Genomic DNA, 17,167 nt, shown 5'->3' with positions numbered 1-17,167 from the left:
GTGGTGAAGAAGGCGCAACAGCGCCTCTTCAACCTCAGGAGGCTGAAGAAATTTGGCTTGGCACCTAAAACCCTCACAAACTTTCACAGATGCACAATTGAGAGCATCCTGTCGGGCTGTATCACCGCTTGGTACGACAACTGCACTGCCCGCGACAACAGGGCTCTCCAGAGGGTGGTGCGGTCTGCACAACGCATCACCGGGGGCAAACTGCCTGCCCTTCAGGACTCCTACAGCACCCGATGTCACAGGAAGGCCAAAAAGATCATCAAGGACAACAACCACCCGAGCCACTGCCTGTCCACCCCGCTATCATCCAGAAGGCGAGGTCAATACAGGTGCATCAAAGCTGGGACTGAGAGACTGAAAAACAGCTTCTATCTAAAGGGCATCACTAGCACATTAGAGGCTGTTGCCCTATATACATAGACTTGAAATCACTGGCCACTTTAATAATGGAACACTAGTCACTTTATAATGTGTATATATTTTGCATTACTCATCTCATATGTAAATACTGTATTCTATTCTATTCTACTGTATTTTAGTCTATTCCGCTCCGATATTGCTCGTCCAAATATTTATATGTTCTTAATTTCATTCCTTTACTTTAGGTTGTCTGTATTGTGTGTATTGTTGTGAAATTGTTAGATATTACTTCTTAGATATTACTGCACTGTTGGAGCACGAAACACAATTATTACGGAACACCCGCAATAACATCTTTCTAAACATGTGTATGTGACCAATACATTTTATTTGATTTAATTGGACCTGTTATATTCGGCGCATATGACAAACAAATTTGATTGGGGGGGGGGTGGACGGGGGAGAGAGAGTGAGGAAGCATAAGAGAACACATTACTAATATTACTTAAATATTTAATAAGTGATTCTGGGCTAAATTTCCAGTGTGTGTGTGCTGGGAGGGTGTAACATAGCACATGCTACAGTACATGATGATATCTGTTCCAATTAATGCTTACTCTATAATTCAAATGTGAAGATGCACAGAAGAAGCCATATCACACACACACATTATTATTCTGTACCTACGGGTGACATAATATTTCCCCAATATCAACTGTCTTAAAAATCACAGACTATGCCTTTAAATCAAGTCATTTTGAAGACAGATGAATCTGATTTGAGAATGGACTATTTCTTTAACCTTTCACTGACATAGAGTTACTGAAATGAATACAGGCGATACCTCGCATATACCATACCAGAGCCATAAAGAGTATACAAAATATTAAGGACACCAGCTCTTTCCATGACATAGACTGACCTTGTGAATACAGGTGAAAGATATGATCTCTTATTTATGTCACTTGTTAAATCCACATCAATCAGTGTAGATGAAGGAGAGGAGACAGGTTAAAGAAGGATTTTTAAACCTTGAGACTATTAAGACATGGATTGTGTGACATTCAGAGGGTGGATGGGCAACACAAAATATTTAAGTGCCTTTGAACGAGGTATGGTAGTATGTGCCAGGCGCACCGGTTTGTGTCAAGAACTGCAACGCTGCTGGGGTTTTCACACTCATCAGTTTCCTGTGTGTATCAGGAATGGCCCACTACTCAAGGAAGGTGTTCATAATGTTTTTTTACATACCTGATACGTGAAAGTGGAGGGCGCCCTCATGTGGTCAAAGAGCTTCACATGAAATTCGAGTATTGTAGACTTCGACAGGAACGGACAATTTTTTTCACCGTTGTCGGCAGGATTCGAACCTGCGCGGGAAGAAAATAACAGATTTCTAGTCCATCGCCTTAACCACTCGGCCACGACAACTGCCGCGCGAACTCTTGCAAATCCTTTTCAGTTAGACTACAATAAATTGCTTAATTAATACCATAATAAAGTGTTTAAGTGCATTATCAAGCGCAATATGAAGATTCTACATCGATCGATTTAGAACAAAAATTCTCAAGAGGTAATGTATTACACCATGATTTGGAATGACTTCCCTGTGACAGACGGGCGATAAAGCATTTTCAGGAGAGGGATTCAACACCACGCCTCCAGGGTAAAGCAGCGCCTTAGAAGGCTCGGCCATGCTGATTCCGTAACGACAGCACGAGGTCTAAAATTCAATATTCTGACGTACTCCGACCAACAAATGTGTAGATTCTAACATACTCGATTTGTCATTGTAATGACTTGCTGTAGAACGTGTATCGGTAAAAGTAGAAATAGGAGTATTATATGATTTCTTTTTCTTCACAAAGCCAGAACAACAGAAAGACAGAAAGTTGCCCAGGGTGTAGATACATCGTCTCACCACTAAGGGTCAATAACGGAACATGATAACTAGTATTCATATGTTAAAAATACGATAGTTATTCACTACACATGTTAACTAGGTGTTATTCCCATTATCTTAAGTCATTTATTTCTCAACAGGTTATTACAAAGCAGTATGACATGCAGGCGTTAAAAGCTTGTCAGAAGTGGGATTCCAATCCACACCTCCAGGGGAGACTGCGACCTGAAAGGATTCTCTTAATTATTCACTACACATGTTAACTAGGTGTTATTTCCATTATCTTAAGTCATTTATTTGTCAACTGGTTATTAGAAAGCAGTATGACATGCAGGCGTTAAAAGCTTGTCAGAAGTGGGATTCGAACCCACGCCTCCAGAGGAGACTGCGACCTGAACGCAGCGCCTTAGACCGCTCGGCCATCCTGACTCTTAACAACTGGGTTTGGTGTCGGGATAAACCGGACTAGGTAAAAGTAGAAATAGGCACGGCTTCCTGAGATCACCACAAAGACCAGTAAATGCTCAATACCAGACATACTGACTCAACTCAAGCCACTTTAATAATGGGAACATTTATGTAATCAATGCCTAAGAGTAGAAATGTTTCCTGAGAATAGAACAGGGTAGAAATGTTTCCTGAGAATAGAAAAGAGTAGAAATGTTTCCTGAGAATAGAAAAGAGTAGAAATGTTTCCTGAGAATAGAACAGAGTAGAACTGTTTCCTGAGAATAGAACAGAGTAGAGGTGTGTTGTCGTGTCCTGTCACTATAACAGAACTGGAACTGTTTTGGTCAGAGATCAGGACTATAAGGATTAAGCCAAAACAACACATGCAGAGGAACCATAGAATTGGGCTCTTTCGGTATCACTATACCAAAATAAGTCATGTTAATTGAACATTTATCAAATCAAATATTTACATAAAAATATATATAAATTACGTTACTACATTAAAATGATTACAGACAAATACTCTGGAACTGTCTGTTAAACGGTTATGAATCAAAGTCCCCAAAGGATTACACTGATAAGAAAATCCCAGAATGGAAACCCCTGGAATTGTGGCCGGTTGGAAGATTGGCTAAACTTGTTTTCATCCAGAGAAGCCTCCAGTCATCCAGGTGAGAAATCTACAGACTGCTTTGTCTTCCCAAGACCTTCTTAGGAACTATTAGTCATTCATACCATTTAATCAAATCAAATGTAATTTGTCACATGCGCCGAATACAACAGTTGTAGACCTTACAGTGAAAATCCCTTAACCAACAATACAGTTCTAAGAAAATAGCAACAAAAAAAAGGTAAGAGATAAGAATAACAAATGATTAAAGAACAGCAGTAAATAACAATAACGGGGCTTTATACAGGGGGTACCGGTACAGAGTCAATGTGCGGGGGCACCGGTGTCGAGGTAATTGAGGTGATTATGTACATGTAAGTTGAGTTATCAAAGTGGTATCAAAGCCAATGCCAAACTCATCCAAGCTAATGTCAGAGCCAATACATTATACAGGCACGGCTATTATCACATCTTGGTGTGTGTGTGTGTGTGTGTGTGTGTGTGTGTGTGTGTGTTGTGTGTGTGGGTTTGCGATATGTCTGCAGGTGTGTGTGCATGTGATACAATTGTTGTTTTCTTCATCCAGTGTTTTCCATGGAATCACCTGAGCATGTCACACCCTGTTTCCCCTAGAGTGCCACGACAACATACCTTCACATAGAAAGAGAAAGGCAGAGAGAAAGAGAATGAGACAGAGACATGGGAGAGAAGGGGGAGAGAGTCATTGACTGTTCTCTCTGCTACCGCACGGCAAGTGGTACCGGTGCGCCAAGTCTAGATCCAAAAGGTTCCTTAACAGCTTCTACCCCCAAGCCATAAGACGACTGAACAATTAATCAAATGGCCACCTGGACTGTTTACGTTGAACCATACCTATTTGTACAAATTACCTCGACTAACCTGTACCCTCGCACATTGACTCGGTACCGGTACCCTCTGTATATAGCCTCGTTATTGTTATTTTGTTAATTTTTGTTTTATTTTTTACTTGAGTTTGTTTAGTCAATATTTCCCTAACTCTATTTCTTGAACTGCATTGTTGGTTATTAAGGGCTTGTAAGTAAGCATTTCACGATAAGGTCTACACGAGACAGTCTACAGGGAGGAGGTGAGGGCCCTGGGAGTGTGGTGCCTGGAAAATAACCTCTCACTCAAAGGAGATGATCGTGGACTTCCGTAAACAGCAGAGGGAGCATCCCCCTATCCACATCGAGGGGACTGCAGTGAAGAAGGTGGAAAGCTTCAAGTTCCTCGGCGTACACATCACTGACCAACTGAAAGGTTCCACCCACACAGACAGTGTGGTGAAGAAGGCGCAACAGCGCCTCTTCAACCTCAGGAGGCTGAAGAAATTTGGCTTGGCACCTAAAACCCTCACAAACTTTCACAGATGCACAATTGAGAGCATCCTGTCGGGCTGTATCACCGCTTGGTACGACAACTGCACTGCCCGCGACCACAGGGCTCTCCAGAGGGTGGTGCGGTCTGCACAACGCATCACCGGGGGCAAACTGCCTGCCCTTCAGGACTCCTACAGCACCCGATGTCACAGGAAGGCCAAAAAGATCATCAAGGACAACAACCACCCGAGCCACTGCCTGTCCACCCCGCTATCATCCAGAAGGCGAGGTCAATACAGGTGCATCAAAGCTGGGACTGAGAGACTGAAAAACAGCTTCTATCTAAAGGGCATCACTAGCACATTAGAGGCTGTTGCCCTATATACATAGACTTGAAATCACTGGCCACTTTAATAATGGAACACTAGTCACTTTATAATGTGTATATATTTTGCATTACTCATCTCATATGTAAATACTGTATTCTATTCTATTCTACTGTATTTTAGTCTATTCCGCTCCGATATTGCTCGTCCAAATATTTATATGTTCTTAATTTCATTCCTTTACTTTAGGTTGTCTGTATTGTGTGTATTGTTGTGAAATTGTTAGATATTACTTCTTAGATATTACTGCACTGTTGGAGCACGAAACACAATTATTACGGAACACCCGCAATAACATCTTTCTAAACATGTGTATGTGACCAATACATTTTATTTGATTTAATTGGACCTGTTATATTCGGCGCATATGACAAACAAATTTGATTTGGGGGGGGGGGGGGGTGGACGGGGGAGAGAGAGTGAGGAAGCATAAGAGAACACATTACTAATATTACTTAAATATTTAATAAGTGATTCTGGGCTAAATTTCCAGTGTGTGTGTGCTGGGAGGGTGTAACATAGCACATGCTACAGTACATGATGATATCTGTTCCAATTAATGCTTACTCTATAATTCAAATGTGAAGATGCACAGAAGAAGCCATATCACACACACAAATTATTATTCTGTACCTACGGGTGACATAATATTTCCCCAATATCAACTGTCTTAAAAATCACAGACTATGCCTTTAAATCAAGTCATTTTGAAGACAGATGAATCTGATTTGAGAATGGACTATTTCTTTAACCTTTCACTGACATAGAGTTACTGAAATGAATACAGGCGATACCTCGCATATACCATACCAGAGCCATAAAGAGTATACAAAATATTAAGGACACCAGCTCTTTCCATGACATAGACTGACCTTGTGAATACAGGTGAAAGATATGATCTCTTATTTATGTCACTTGTTAAATCCACATCAATCAGTGTAGATGAAGGAGAGGAGACAGGTTAAAGAAGGATTTTTAAACCTTGAGACTATTAAGACATGGATTGTGTGACATTCAGAGGGTGGATGGGCAACACAAAATATTTAAGTGCCTTTGAACGAGGTATGGTAGTATGTGCCAGGCGCACCGGTTTGTGTCAAGAACTGCAACGCTGCTGGGGTTTTCACACTCATCAGTTTCCTGTGTGTATCAGGAATGGCCCACTACTCAAGGAAGGTGTTCATAATGTTTTTTACATACCTGATACGTGAAAGTGGAGGGCGCCCTCATGTGGTCAAAGAGCTTCACATGAAATTCGAGTATTGTAGACTTCGACAGGAACGGACAATTTTTTTCAACGTTCTCGGCAGGATTCGAACCTGCGCGGGAAGAAAATAACACATTTCTAGTCCATCGCCTTAACCACTCGGCCACGACAACTGCCGCGCGAACTCTTGCAAATCCTTTTCAGTTAGACTACAATAAATTGCTTAATTAATACCATAATAAAGTGTTTAAGTGCATTATCAAGCGCAATATGAAGATTCTACATCGATCGATTTAGAACAAAAATTCTCAAGAGGTAATGTATTACACCATGATTTGGAATGACTTCCCTGTGACAGACGGGCGATAAAGCATTTTCAGGAGAGGGATTCAACACCACGCCTCCAGGGTAAAGCAGCGCCTTAGAAGGCTCGGCCATGCTGATTCCGTAACGACAGCACGAGGTCTAAAATTCAATATTCTGACGTACTCCGACCAACAAATGTGTAGATTCTAACATACTCGATTTGTCATTGTAATGACTTGCTGTAGAACGTGTATCGGTAAAAGTAGAAATAGGAGTATTATATGATTTCTTTTTCTTCACAAAGCCAGAACAACAGAAAGACAGAAAGTTGCCCAGGGTGTAGATACATCGTCTCACCACTAAGGGTCAATAACGGAACATGATAACTAGTATTCATATGTTAAAAATACGATAGTTATTCACTACACATGTTAACTAGGTGTTATTCCCATTATCTTAAGTCATTTATTTCTCAACAGGTTATTACAAAGCAGTATGACATGCAGGCGTTAAAAGCTTGTCAGAAGTGGGATTCGAACCCACACCTCCAGGGGAGACTGCGACCTGAAAGGATTCTCTTAATTATTCACTACACATGTTAACTAGGCGTTATTTCCATTATCTTAAGTCATTTATTTGTCAACTGGTTATTAGAAAGCAGTATGACATGCAGGCGTTAAAAGCTTGTCAGAAGTGGGATTCGAACCCACGCCTCCAGAGGAGACTGCGACCTGAACGCAGCGCCTTAGACCGCTCGGCCATCCTGACTCTTAACAACTGGGTTTGGTGTCGGGATAAACCGGACTAGGTAAAAGTAGAAATAGGCACGGCTTCCTGAGATCACCACAAAGACCAGTAAATGCACAATACCAGACATACTGACTCAACTCAAGCCACTTTAATAATGGGAACATTTATGTAATCAATGCCTAAGAGTAGAAATGTTTCCTGAGAATAGAACAGGGTAGAAATGTTTCCTGAGAATAGAAAAGAGTAGAAATGTTTCCTGAGAATAGAAAAGAGTAGAAATGTTTCCTGAGAATAGAACAGAGTAGAACTGTTTCCTGAGAATAGAACAGAGTAGAGGTGTGTTGTCGTGTCCTGTCACTATAACAGAACTGGAACTGTTTTGGTCAGAGATCAGGACTATAAGGATTAAGCCAAAACAACACATGCAGAGGAACCATAGAATTGGGCTCTTTCGGTATCACTATACCAAAATAAGTCATGTTAATTGAACATTTATCAAATCAAATATTTACATAAAAATATATATAAATTACGTTACTACATTAAAATGATTACAGACAAATACTCTGGAACTGTCTGTTAAACGGTTATGAATCAAAGTCCCCAAAGGATTACACTGATAAGAAAATCCCAGAATGGAAACCCCTGGAATTGTGGCCGGTTGGAAGATTGGCTAAACTTGTTTTCATCCAGAGAAGCCTCCAGTCATCCAGGTGAGAAATCTACAGACTGCTTTGTCTTCCCAAGACCTTCTTAGGAACTATTAGTCATTCATACCATTTAATCAAATCAAATGTAATTTGTCACATGCGCCGAATACAACAGTTGTAGACCTTACAGTGAAAATCCCTTAACCAACAATACAGTTCTAAGAAAATAGCAACAAAAAAAAGGTAAGAGATAAGAATAACAAATGATTAAAGAACAGCAGTAAATAACAATAACGGGGCTTTATACAGGGGGTACCGGTACAGAGTCAATGTGCGGGGGCACCGGTGTCGAGGTAATTGAGGTGATTATGTACATGTAAGTTGAGTTATCAAAGTGGTATCAAAGCCAATGCCAAACTCATCCAAGCTAATGTCAGAGCCAATACATTATACAGGCACGGCTATTATCACATCTTGGTGTGTGTGTGTGTGTGTGTGTGTGTGTGTGTGTGTGTGTGTGTGTGTGTGTGTGTGTGTGTGGGTTTGCGATATGTCTGCAGGTGTGTGTGCATGTGATACAATTGTTGTTTTCTTCATCCAGTGTTTTCCATGGAATCACCTGAGCATGTCACACCCTGTTTCCCCTAGAGTGCCACGACAACATACCTTCACATAGAAAGAGAAAGGCAGAGAGAAAGAGAATGAGACAGAGACATGGGAGAGAAGGGGGAGAGAGTCATTGACTGTTCTCTCTGCTACCGCACGGCAAGTGGTACCGGTGCGCCAAGTCTAGATCCAAAAGGTTCCTTAACAGCTTCTACCCCCAAGCCATAAGACGACTGAACAATTAATCAAATGGCCACCTGGACTGTTTACGTTGAACCATACCTATTTGTACAAATTACCTCGACTAACCTGTACCCTCGCACATTGACTCGGTACCGGTACCCTCTGTATATAGCCTCGTTATTGTTATTTTGTTAATTTTTGTTTTATTTTTTACTTGAGTTTGTTTAGTCAATATTTCCCTAACTCTATTTCTTGAACTGCATTGTTGGTTATTAAGGGCTTGTAAGTAAGCATTTCACGATAAGGTCTACACGAGACAGTCTACAGGGAGGAGGTGAGGGCCCTGGGAGTGTGGTGCCTGGAAAATAACCTCTCACTCAAAGGAGATGATCGTGGACTTCCGTAAACAGCAGAGGGAGCATCCCCCTATCCACATCGAGGGGACTGCAGTGAAGAAGGTGGAAAGCTTCAAGTTCCTCGGCGTACACATCACTGACCAACTGAAAGGTTCCACCCACACAGACAGTGTGGTGAAGAAGGCGCAACAGCGCCTCTTCAACCTCAGGAGGCTGAAGAAATTTGGCTTGGCACCTAAAACCCTCACAAACTTTCACAGATGCACAATTGAGAGCATCCTGTCGGGCTGTATCACCGCTTGGTACGACAACTGCACTGCCCGCGACCACAGGGCTCTCCAGAGGGTGGTGCGGTCTGCACAACGCATCACCGGGGGCAAACTGCCTGCCCTTCAGGACTCCTACAGCACCCGATGTCACAGGAAGGCCAAAAAGATCATCAAGGACAACAACCACCCGAGCCACTGCCTGTCCACCCCGCTATCATCCAGAAGGCGAGGTCAATACAGGTGCATCAAAGCTGGGACTGAGAGACTGAAAAACAGCTTCTATCTAAAGGGCATCACTAGCACATTAGAGGCTGTTGCCCTATATACATAGACTTGAAATCACTGGCCACTTTAATAATGGAACACTAGTCACTTTATAATGTGTATATATTTTGCATTACTCATCTCATATGTAAATACTGTATTCTATTCTATTCTACTGTATTTTAGTCTATTCCGCTCCGATATTGCTCGTCCAAATATTTATATGTTCTTAATTTCATTCCTTTACTTTAGGTTGTCTGTATTGTGTGTATTGTTGTGAAATTGTTAGATATTACTTCTTAGATATTACTGCACTGTTGGAGCACGAAACACAATTATTACGGAACACCCGCAATAACATCTTTCTAAACATGTGTATGTGACCAATACATTTTATTTGATTTAATTGGACCTGTTATATTCGGCGCATATGACAAACAAATTTGATTTGGGGGGGGGGGGGGGGGTGGAAGGGGGAGAGAGAGTGAGGAAGCATAAGAGAACACATTACTAATATTACTTAAATATTTAATAAGTGATTCTGGGCTAAATTTCCAGTGTGTGTGTGCTGGGAGGGTGTAACATAGCACATGCTACAGTACATGATGATATCTGTTCCAATTAATGCTTACTCTATAATTCAAATGTGAAGATGCACAGAAGAAGCCATATCACACACACAAATTATTATTCTGTACCTACGGGTGACATAATATTTCCCCAATATCAACTGTCTTAAAAATCACAGACTATGCCTTTAAATCAAGTCATTTTGAAGACAGATGAATCTGATTTGAGAATGGACTATTTCTTTAACCTTTCACTGACATAGAGTTACTGAAATGAATACAGGCGATACCTCGCATATACCATACCAGAGCCATAAAGAGTATACAAAATATTAAGGACACCAGCTCTTTCCATGACATAGACTGACCTTGTGAATACAGGTGAAAGATATGATCTCTTATTTATGTCACTTGTTAAATCCACATCAATCAGTGTAGATGAAGGAGAGGAGACAGGTTAAAGAAGGATTTTTAAACCTTGAGACTATTAAGACATGGATTGTGTGACATTCAGAGGGTGGATGGGCAACACAAAATATTTAAGTGCCTTTGAACGAGGTATGGTAGTATGTGCCAGGCGCACCGGTTTGTGTCAAGAACTGCAACGCTGCTGGGGTTTTCACACTCATCAGTTTCCTGTGTGTATCAGGAATGGCCCACTACTCAAGGAAGGTGTTCATAATGTTTTTTACATACCTGATACGTGAAAGTGGAGGGCGCCCTCATGTGGTCAAAGAGCTTCACATGAAATTCGAGTATTGTAGACTTCGACAGGAACGGACAATTTTTTTCAACGTTCTCGGCAGGATTCGAACCTGCGCGGGAAGAAAATAACACATTTCTAGTCCATCGCCTTAACCACTCGGCCACGACAACTGCCGCGCGAACTCTTGCAAATCCTTTTCAGTTAGACTACAATAAATTGCTTAATTAATACCATAATAAAGTGTTTAAGTGCATTATCAAGCGCAATATGAAGATTCTACATCGATCGATTTAGAACAAAAATTCTCAAGAGGTAATGTATTACACCATGATTTGGAATGACTTCCCTGTGACAGACGGGCGATAAAGCATTTTCAGGAGAGGGATTCAACACCACGCCTCCAGGGTAAAGCAGCGCCTTAGAAGGCTCGGCCATGCTGATTCCGTAACGACAGCACGAGGTCTAAAATTCAATATTCTGACGTACTCCGACCAACAAATGTGTAGATTCTAACATACTCGATTTGTCATTGTAATGACTTGCTGTAGAACGTGTATCGGTAAAAGTAGAAATAGGAGTATTATATGATTTCTTTTTCTTCACAAAGCCAGAACAACAGAAAGACAGAAAGTTGCCCAGGGTGTAGATACATCGTCTCACCACTAAGGGTCAATAACGGAACATGATAACTAGTATTCATATGTTAAAAATACGATAGTTATTCACTACACATGTTAACTAGGTGTTATTCCCATTATCTTAAGTCATTTATTTCTCAACAGGTTATTACAAAGCAGTATGACATGCAGGCGTTAAAAGCTTGTCAGAAGTGGGATTCCAATCCACACCTCCAGGGGAGACTGCAACCTGAAAGGATTCTCTTAATTATTCACTACACATGTTAACTAGGCGTTATTTCCATTATCTTAAGTCATTTATTTTTCAACTGGTTATTAGAAAGCAGTATGACATGCAGGCGTTAAAAGCTTGTCAGAAGTGGGATTCGAACCCACGCCTCCAGAGGAGACTGCGACCTGAACGCAGCGCCTTAGACCGCTCGGCCATCCTGACTCTTAACAACTGGGTTTGGTGTCGGGATAAACCGGACTAGGTAAAAGTAGAAATAGGCACGGCTTCCTGAGATCACCACAAAGACCAGTAAATGCACAATACCAGACATACTGACTCAACTCAAGCCACTTTAATAATGGGAACATTTATGTAATCAATGCCTAAGAGTAGAAATGTTTCCTGAGAATAGAACAGGGTAGAAATGTTTCCTGAGAATAGAAAAGAGTAGAAATGTTTCCTGAGAATAGAAAAGAGTAGAAATGTTTCCTGAGAATAGAACAGAGTAGAACTGTTTCCTGAGAATAGAACAGAGTAGAGGTGTGTTGTCGTGTCCTGTCACTATAACAGAACTGGAACTGTTTTGGTCAGAGATCAGGACTATAAGGATTAAGCCAAAACAACACATGCAGAGGAACCATAGAATTGGGCTCTTTCGGTATCACTATACCAAAATAAGTCATGTTAATTGAACATTTATCAAATCAAATATTTACATAAAAATATATATAAATTACGTTACTACATTAAAATGATTACAGACAAATACTCTGGAACTGTCTGTTAAACGGTTATGAATCAAAGTCCCCAAAGGATTACACTGATAAGAAAATCCCAGAATGGAAACCCCTGGAATTGTGGCCGGTTGGAAGATTGGCTAAACTTGTTTTCATCCAGAGAAGCCTCCAGTCATCCAGGTGAGAAATCTACAGACTGCTTTGTCTTCCCAAGACCTTCTTAGGAACTATTAGTCATTCATACCATTTAATCAAATCAAATGTAATTTGTCACATGCGCCGAATACAACAGTTGTAGACCTTACAGTGAAAATCCCTTAACCAACAATACAGTTCTAAGAAAATAGCAACAAAAAAAAGGTAAGAGATAAGAATAACAAATGATTAAAGAACAGCAGTAAATAACAATAACGGGGCTTTATACAGGGGGTACCGGTACAGAGTCAATGTGCGGGGGCACCGGTGTCGAGGTAATTGAGGTGATTATGTACATGTAAGTTGAGTTATCAAAGTGGTATCAAAGCCAATGCCAAACTCATCCAAGCTAATGTCAGAGCCAATACATTATACAGGCACGGCTATTATCACATCTTGGTGTGTGTGTGTGTGTGTGTGTGTGTGTGTGTGTGTGTGTGTGTGTGTGTGTGTGTGTGTGTGTGTGTGGGTTTGCGATATGTCTGCAGGTGTGTGTGCATGTGATACAATTGTTGTTTTCTTCATCCAGTGTTTTCCATGGAATCACCTGAGCATGTCACACCCTGTTTCCCCTAGAGTGCCACGACAACATACCTTCACATAGAAAGAGAAAGGCAGAGAGAAAGAGAATGAGACAGAGACATGGGAGAGAAGGGGGAGAGAGTCATTGACTGTTCTCTCTGCTACCGCACGGCAAGTGGTACCGGTGCGCCAAGTCTAGATCCAAAAGGTTCCTTAACAGCTTCTACCCCCAAGCCATAAGACGACTGAACAATTAATCAAATGGCCACCTGGACTGTTTACGTTGAACCATACCTATTTGTACAAATTACCTCGACTAACCTGTACCCTCGCACATTGACTCGGTACCGGTACCCTCTGTATATAGCCTCGTTATTGTTATTTTGTTAATTTTTGTTTTATTTTTTACTTGAGTTTGTTTAGTCAATATTTCCCTAACTCTATTTCTTGAACTGCATTGTTGGTTATTAAGGGCTTGTAAGTAAGCATTTCACGATAAGGTCTACACGAGACAGTCTACAGGGAGGAGGTGAGGGCCCTGGGAGTGTGGTGCCTGGAAAATAACCTCTCACTCAAAGGAGATGATCGTGGACTTCCGTAAACAGCAGAGGGAGCATCCCCCTATCCACATCGAGGGGACTGCAGTGAAGAAGGTGGAAAGCTTCAAGTTCCTCGGCGTACACATCACTGACCAACTGAAAGGTTCCACCCACACAGACAGTGTGGTGAAGAAGGCGCAACAGCGCCTCTTCAACCTCAGGAGGCTGAAGAAATTTGGCTTGGCACCTAAAACCCTCACAAACTTTCACAGATGCACAATTGAGAGCATCCTGTCGGGCTGTATCACCGCTTGGTACGACAACTGCACTGCCCGCGACCACAGGGCTCTCCAGAGGGTGGTGCGGTCTGCACAACGCATCACCGGGGGCAAACTGCCTGCCCTTCAGGACTCCTACAGCACCCGATGTCACAGGAAGGCCAAAAAGATCATCAAGGACAACAACCACCCGAGCCACTGCCTGTCCACCCCGCTATCATCCAGAAGGCGAGGTCAATACAGGTGCATCAAAGCTGGGACTGAGAGACTGAAAAACAGCTTCTATCTAAAGGGCATCACTAGCACATTAGAGGCTGTTGCCCTATATACATAGACTTGAAATCACTGGCCACTTTAATAATGGAACACTAGTCACTTTATAATGTGTATATATTTTGCATTACTCATCTCATATGTAAATACTGTATTCTATTCTATTCTACTGTATTTTAGTCTATTCCGCTCCGATATTGCTCGTCCAAATATTTATATGTTCTTAATTTCATTCCTTTACTTTAGGTTGTCTGTATTGTGTGTATTGTTGTGAAATTGTTAGATATTACTTCTTAGATATTACTGCACTGTTGGAGCACGAAACACAATTATTACGGAACACCCGCAATAACATCTTTCTAAACATGTGTATGTGACCAATACATTTTATTTGATTTAATTGGACCTGTTATATTCGGCGCATATGACAAACAAATTTGATTTGGGGGGGGGGGGGGGGTGGACGGGGGAGAGAGAGTGAGGAAGCATAAGAGAACACATTACTAATATTACTTAAATATTTAATAAGTGATTCTGGGCTAAATTTCCAGTGTGTGTGTGCTGGGAGGGTGTAACATAGCACATGCTACAGTACATGATGATATCTGTTCCAATTAATGCTTACTCTATAATTCAAATGTGAAGATGCACAGAAGAAGCCATATCACACACACAAATTATTATTCTGTACCTACGGGTGACATAATATTTCCCCAATATCAACTGTCTTAAAAATCACAGACTATGCCTTTAAATCAAGTCATTTTGAAGACAGATGAATCTGATTTGAGAATGGACTATTTCTTTAACCTTTCACTGACATAGAGTTACTGAAATGAATACAGGCGATACCTCGCATATACCATACCAGAGCCATAAAGAGTATACAAAATATTAAGGACACCAGCTCTTTCCATGACATAGACTGACCTTGTGAATACAGGTGAAAGATATGATCTCTTATTTATGTCACTTGTTAAATCCACATCAATCAGTGTAGATGAAGGAGAGGAGACAGGTTAAAGAAGGATTTTTAAACCTTGAGACTATTAAGACATGGATTGTGTGACATTCAGAGGGTGGATGGGCAACACAAAATATTTAAGTGCCTTTGAACGAGGTATGGTAGTATGTGCAGGCGCACCGGTTTGTGTCAAGAACTGCAACGCTGCTGGGGTTTTCACACTCATCAGTTTCCTGTGTGTATCAGGAATGGCCCACTACTCAAGGAAGGTGTTCATAATGTTTTTTTACATACCTGATACGTGAAAGTGGAGGGCGCCCTCATGTGGTCAAAGAGCTTCACATGAAATTCGAGTATTGTAGACTTCGACAGGAACGGACAATTTTTTTCACCGTTCTCGGCAGGATTCGAACCTGCGCGGGAAGAAAATAACAGATTTCTAGTCCATCGCCTTAACCACTCGGCCACGACAACTGCCGCGCGAACTCTTGCAAATCCTTTTCAGTTAGACTACAATAAATTGCTTAATTAATACCATAATAAAGTGTTTAAGTGCATTATCAAGCGCAATATGAAGATTCTACATCGATCGATTTAGAACAAAAATTCTCAAGAGGTAATGTATTACACCATGATTTGGAATGACTTCCCTGTGACAGACGGGCGATAAAGCATTTTCAGGAGAGGGATTCAACACCACGCCTCCAGGGTAAAGCAGCGCCTTAGAAGGCTCGGCCATGCTGATTCCGTAACGACAGCACGAGGTCTAAAATTCAATATTCTGACGTACTCCGACCAACAAATGTGTAGATTCTAACATACTCGATTTGTCATTGTAATGACTTGCTGTAGAACGTGTATCGGTAAAAGTAGAAATAGGAGTATTATATGATTTCTTTTTCTTCACAAAGCCAGAACAACAGAAAGACAGAAAGTTGCCCAGGGTGTAGATACATCGTCTCACCACTAAGGGTCAATAACGGAACATGATAACTAGTATTCATATGTTAAAAATACGATAGTTATTCACTACACATGTTAACTAGGTGTTATTCCCATTATCTTAAGTCATTTATTTCTCAACAGGTTATTACAAAGCAGTATGACATGCAGGCGTTAAAAGCTTGTCAGAAGTGGGATTCCAATCCACACCTCCAGGGGAGACTGCGACCTGAAAGGATTCTCTTAATTATTCACTACACATGTTAACTAGGCGTTATTTCCATTATCTTAAGTCATTTATTTGTCAACTGGTTATTAGAAAGCAGTATGACATGCAGGCGTTAAAAGCTTGTCAGAAGTGGGATTCGAACCCACGCCTCCAGAGGAGACTGCGACCTGAACGCAGCGCCTTAGACCGCTCGGCCATCCTGACTCTTAACAACTGGGTTTGGTGTCGGGATAAACCGGACTAGGTAAAAGTAGAAATAGGCACGGCTTCCTGAGATCACCACAAAGACCAGTAAATGCACAATACCAGACATACTGACTCAACTCAAGCCACTTTAATAATGGGAACATTTATGTAATCAATGCCTAAGAGTAGAAATGTTTCCTGAGAATAGAACATGGTAGAAATGTTTCCTGAGAATAGAAAAGAGTAGAAATGTTTCCTGAGAATAGAAAAGAGTAGAAATGTTTCCTGAGAATAGAACAGAGTAGAACTGTTTCCTGAGAATAGAACAGAGTAGAGGTGTGTTGTCGTGTCCTGTCACTATAACAGAACTGGAACTGTTTTGGTCAGAGATCAGGACTATAAGGATTAAGCCAAAACAACACATGCAGAGGAACCATAGAATTGGGCTCTTTCGGTATCACTATACCAAAATAAGTCATGTTAATTGAACATTTATCAAATCAAATATTTACATAAAAATATATAT

The 17,167-nt window shown here is 41.1% G+C and overlaps 1 protein-coding gene and 5 non-coding genes across 7 annotated transcripts in view; all 6 read right to left on the bottom strand.

The window, feature by feature from the left end:
* Nucleotides 1-17,167, bottom strand: part of LOC106595512 (traf2 and NCK-interacting protein kinase) — a 72,035-nt gene that overhangs the window by 46,491 nt on the left and 8,377 nt on the right. For both annotated transcript variants that reach the window (XM_082962914.1, XM_082962915.1), the window contains 4 exons: nucleotides 15,579-15,697; nucleotides 10,918-11,036; nucleotides 6,262-6,380; nucleotides 1,621-1,739 (listed from right to left, as the gene is read on the bottom strand). In XM_082962914.1, the coding sequence (XP_082819040.1) occupies nucleotides 1,621-1,650 (30 nt within the window). In that variant the 5' untranslated portion in view covers nucleotides 1,651-1,739; nucleotides 6,262-6,380; nucleotides 10,918-11,036; nucleotides 15,579-15,697. The remainder of the gene's footprint in view (nucleotides 1-1,620; nucleotides 1,740-6,261; nucleotides 6,381-10,917; nucleotides 11,037-15,578; nucleotides 15,698-17,167) is intronic.
* Nucleotides 1,719-1,800, bottom strand: trnas-aga (transfer RNA serine (anticodon AGA)). The gene has a single exon. It is a non-coding gene; the product is annotated as a tRNA-Ser (tRNA).
* On the bottom strand, nucleotides 2,619-2,701 carry trnal-cag (transfer RNA leucine (anticodon CAG)). Its single transcript has one exon. It is a non-coding gene; the product is annotated as a tRNA-Leu (tRNA).
* trnal-cag (transfer RNA leucine (anticodon CAG)) lies at nucleotides 7,260-7,342 on the bottom strand. Its single transcript has one exon. It is a non-coding gene; the product is annotated as a tRNA-Leu (tRNA).
* On the bottom strand, nucleotides 11,916-11,998 carry trnal-cag (transfer RNA leucine (anticodon CAG)). Its single transcript has one exon. It is a non-coding gene; the product is annotated as a tRNA-Leu (tRNA).
* trnal-cag (transfer RNA leucine (anticodon CAG)) lies at nucleotides 16,577-16,659 on the bottom strand. The gene has a single exon. It is a non-coding gene; the product is annotated as a tRNA-Leu (tRNA).

This window comes from Salmo salar, chromosome 16, assembly GCF_965601325.2.
Source record: "Salmo salar chromosome 16, fSalSal1, whole genome shotgun sequence".
Taxonomy (NCBI): domain Eukaryota; kingdom Metazoa; phylum Chordata; class Actinopteri; order Salmoniformes; family Salmonidae; genus Salmo; species Salmo salar.
Note: the sequence above shows the minus strand (reverse complement) of the source record. Positions and strands in the feature narration are given on the sequence as shown.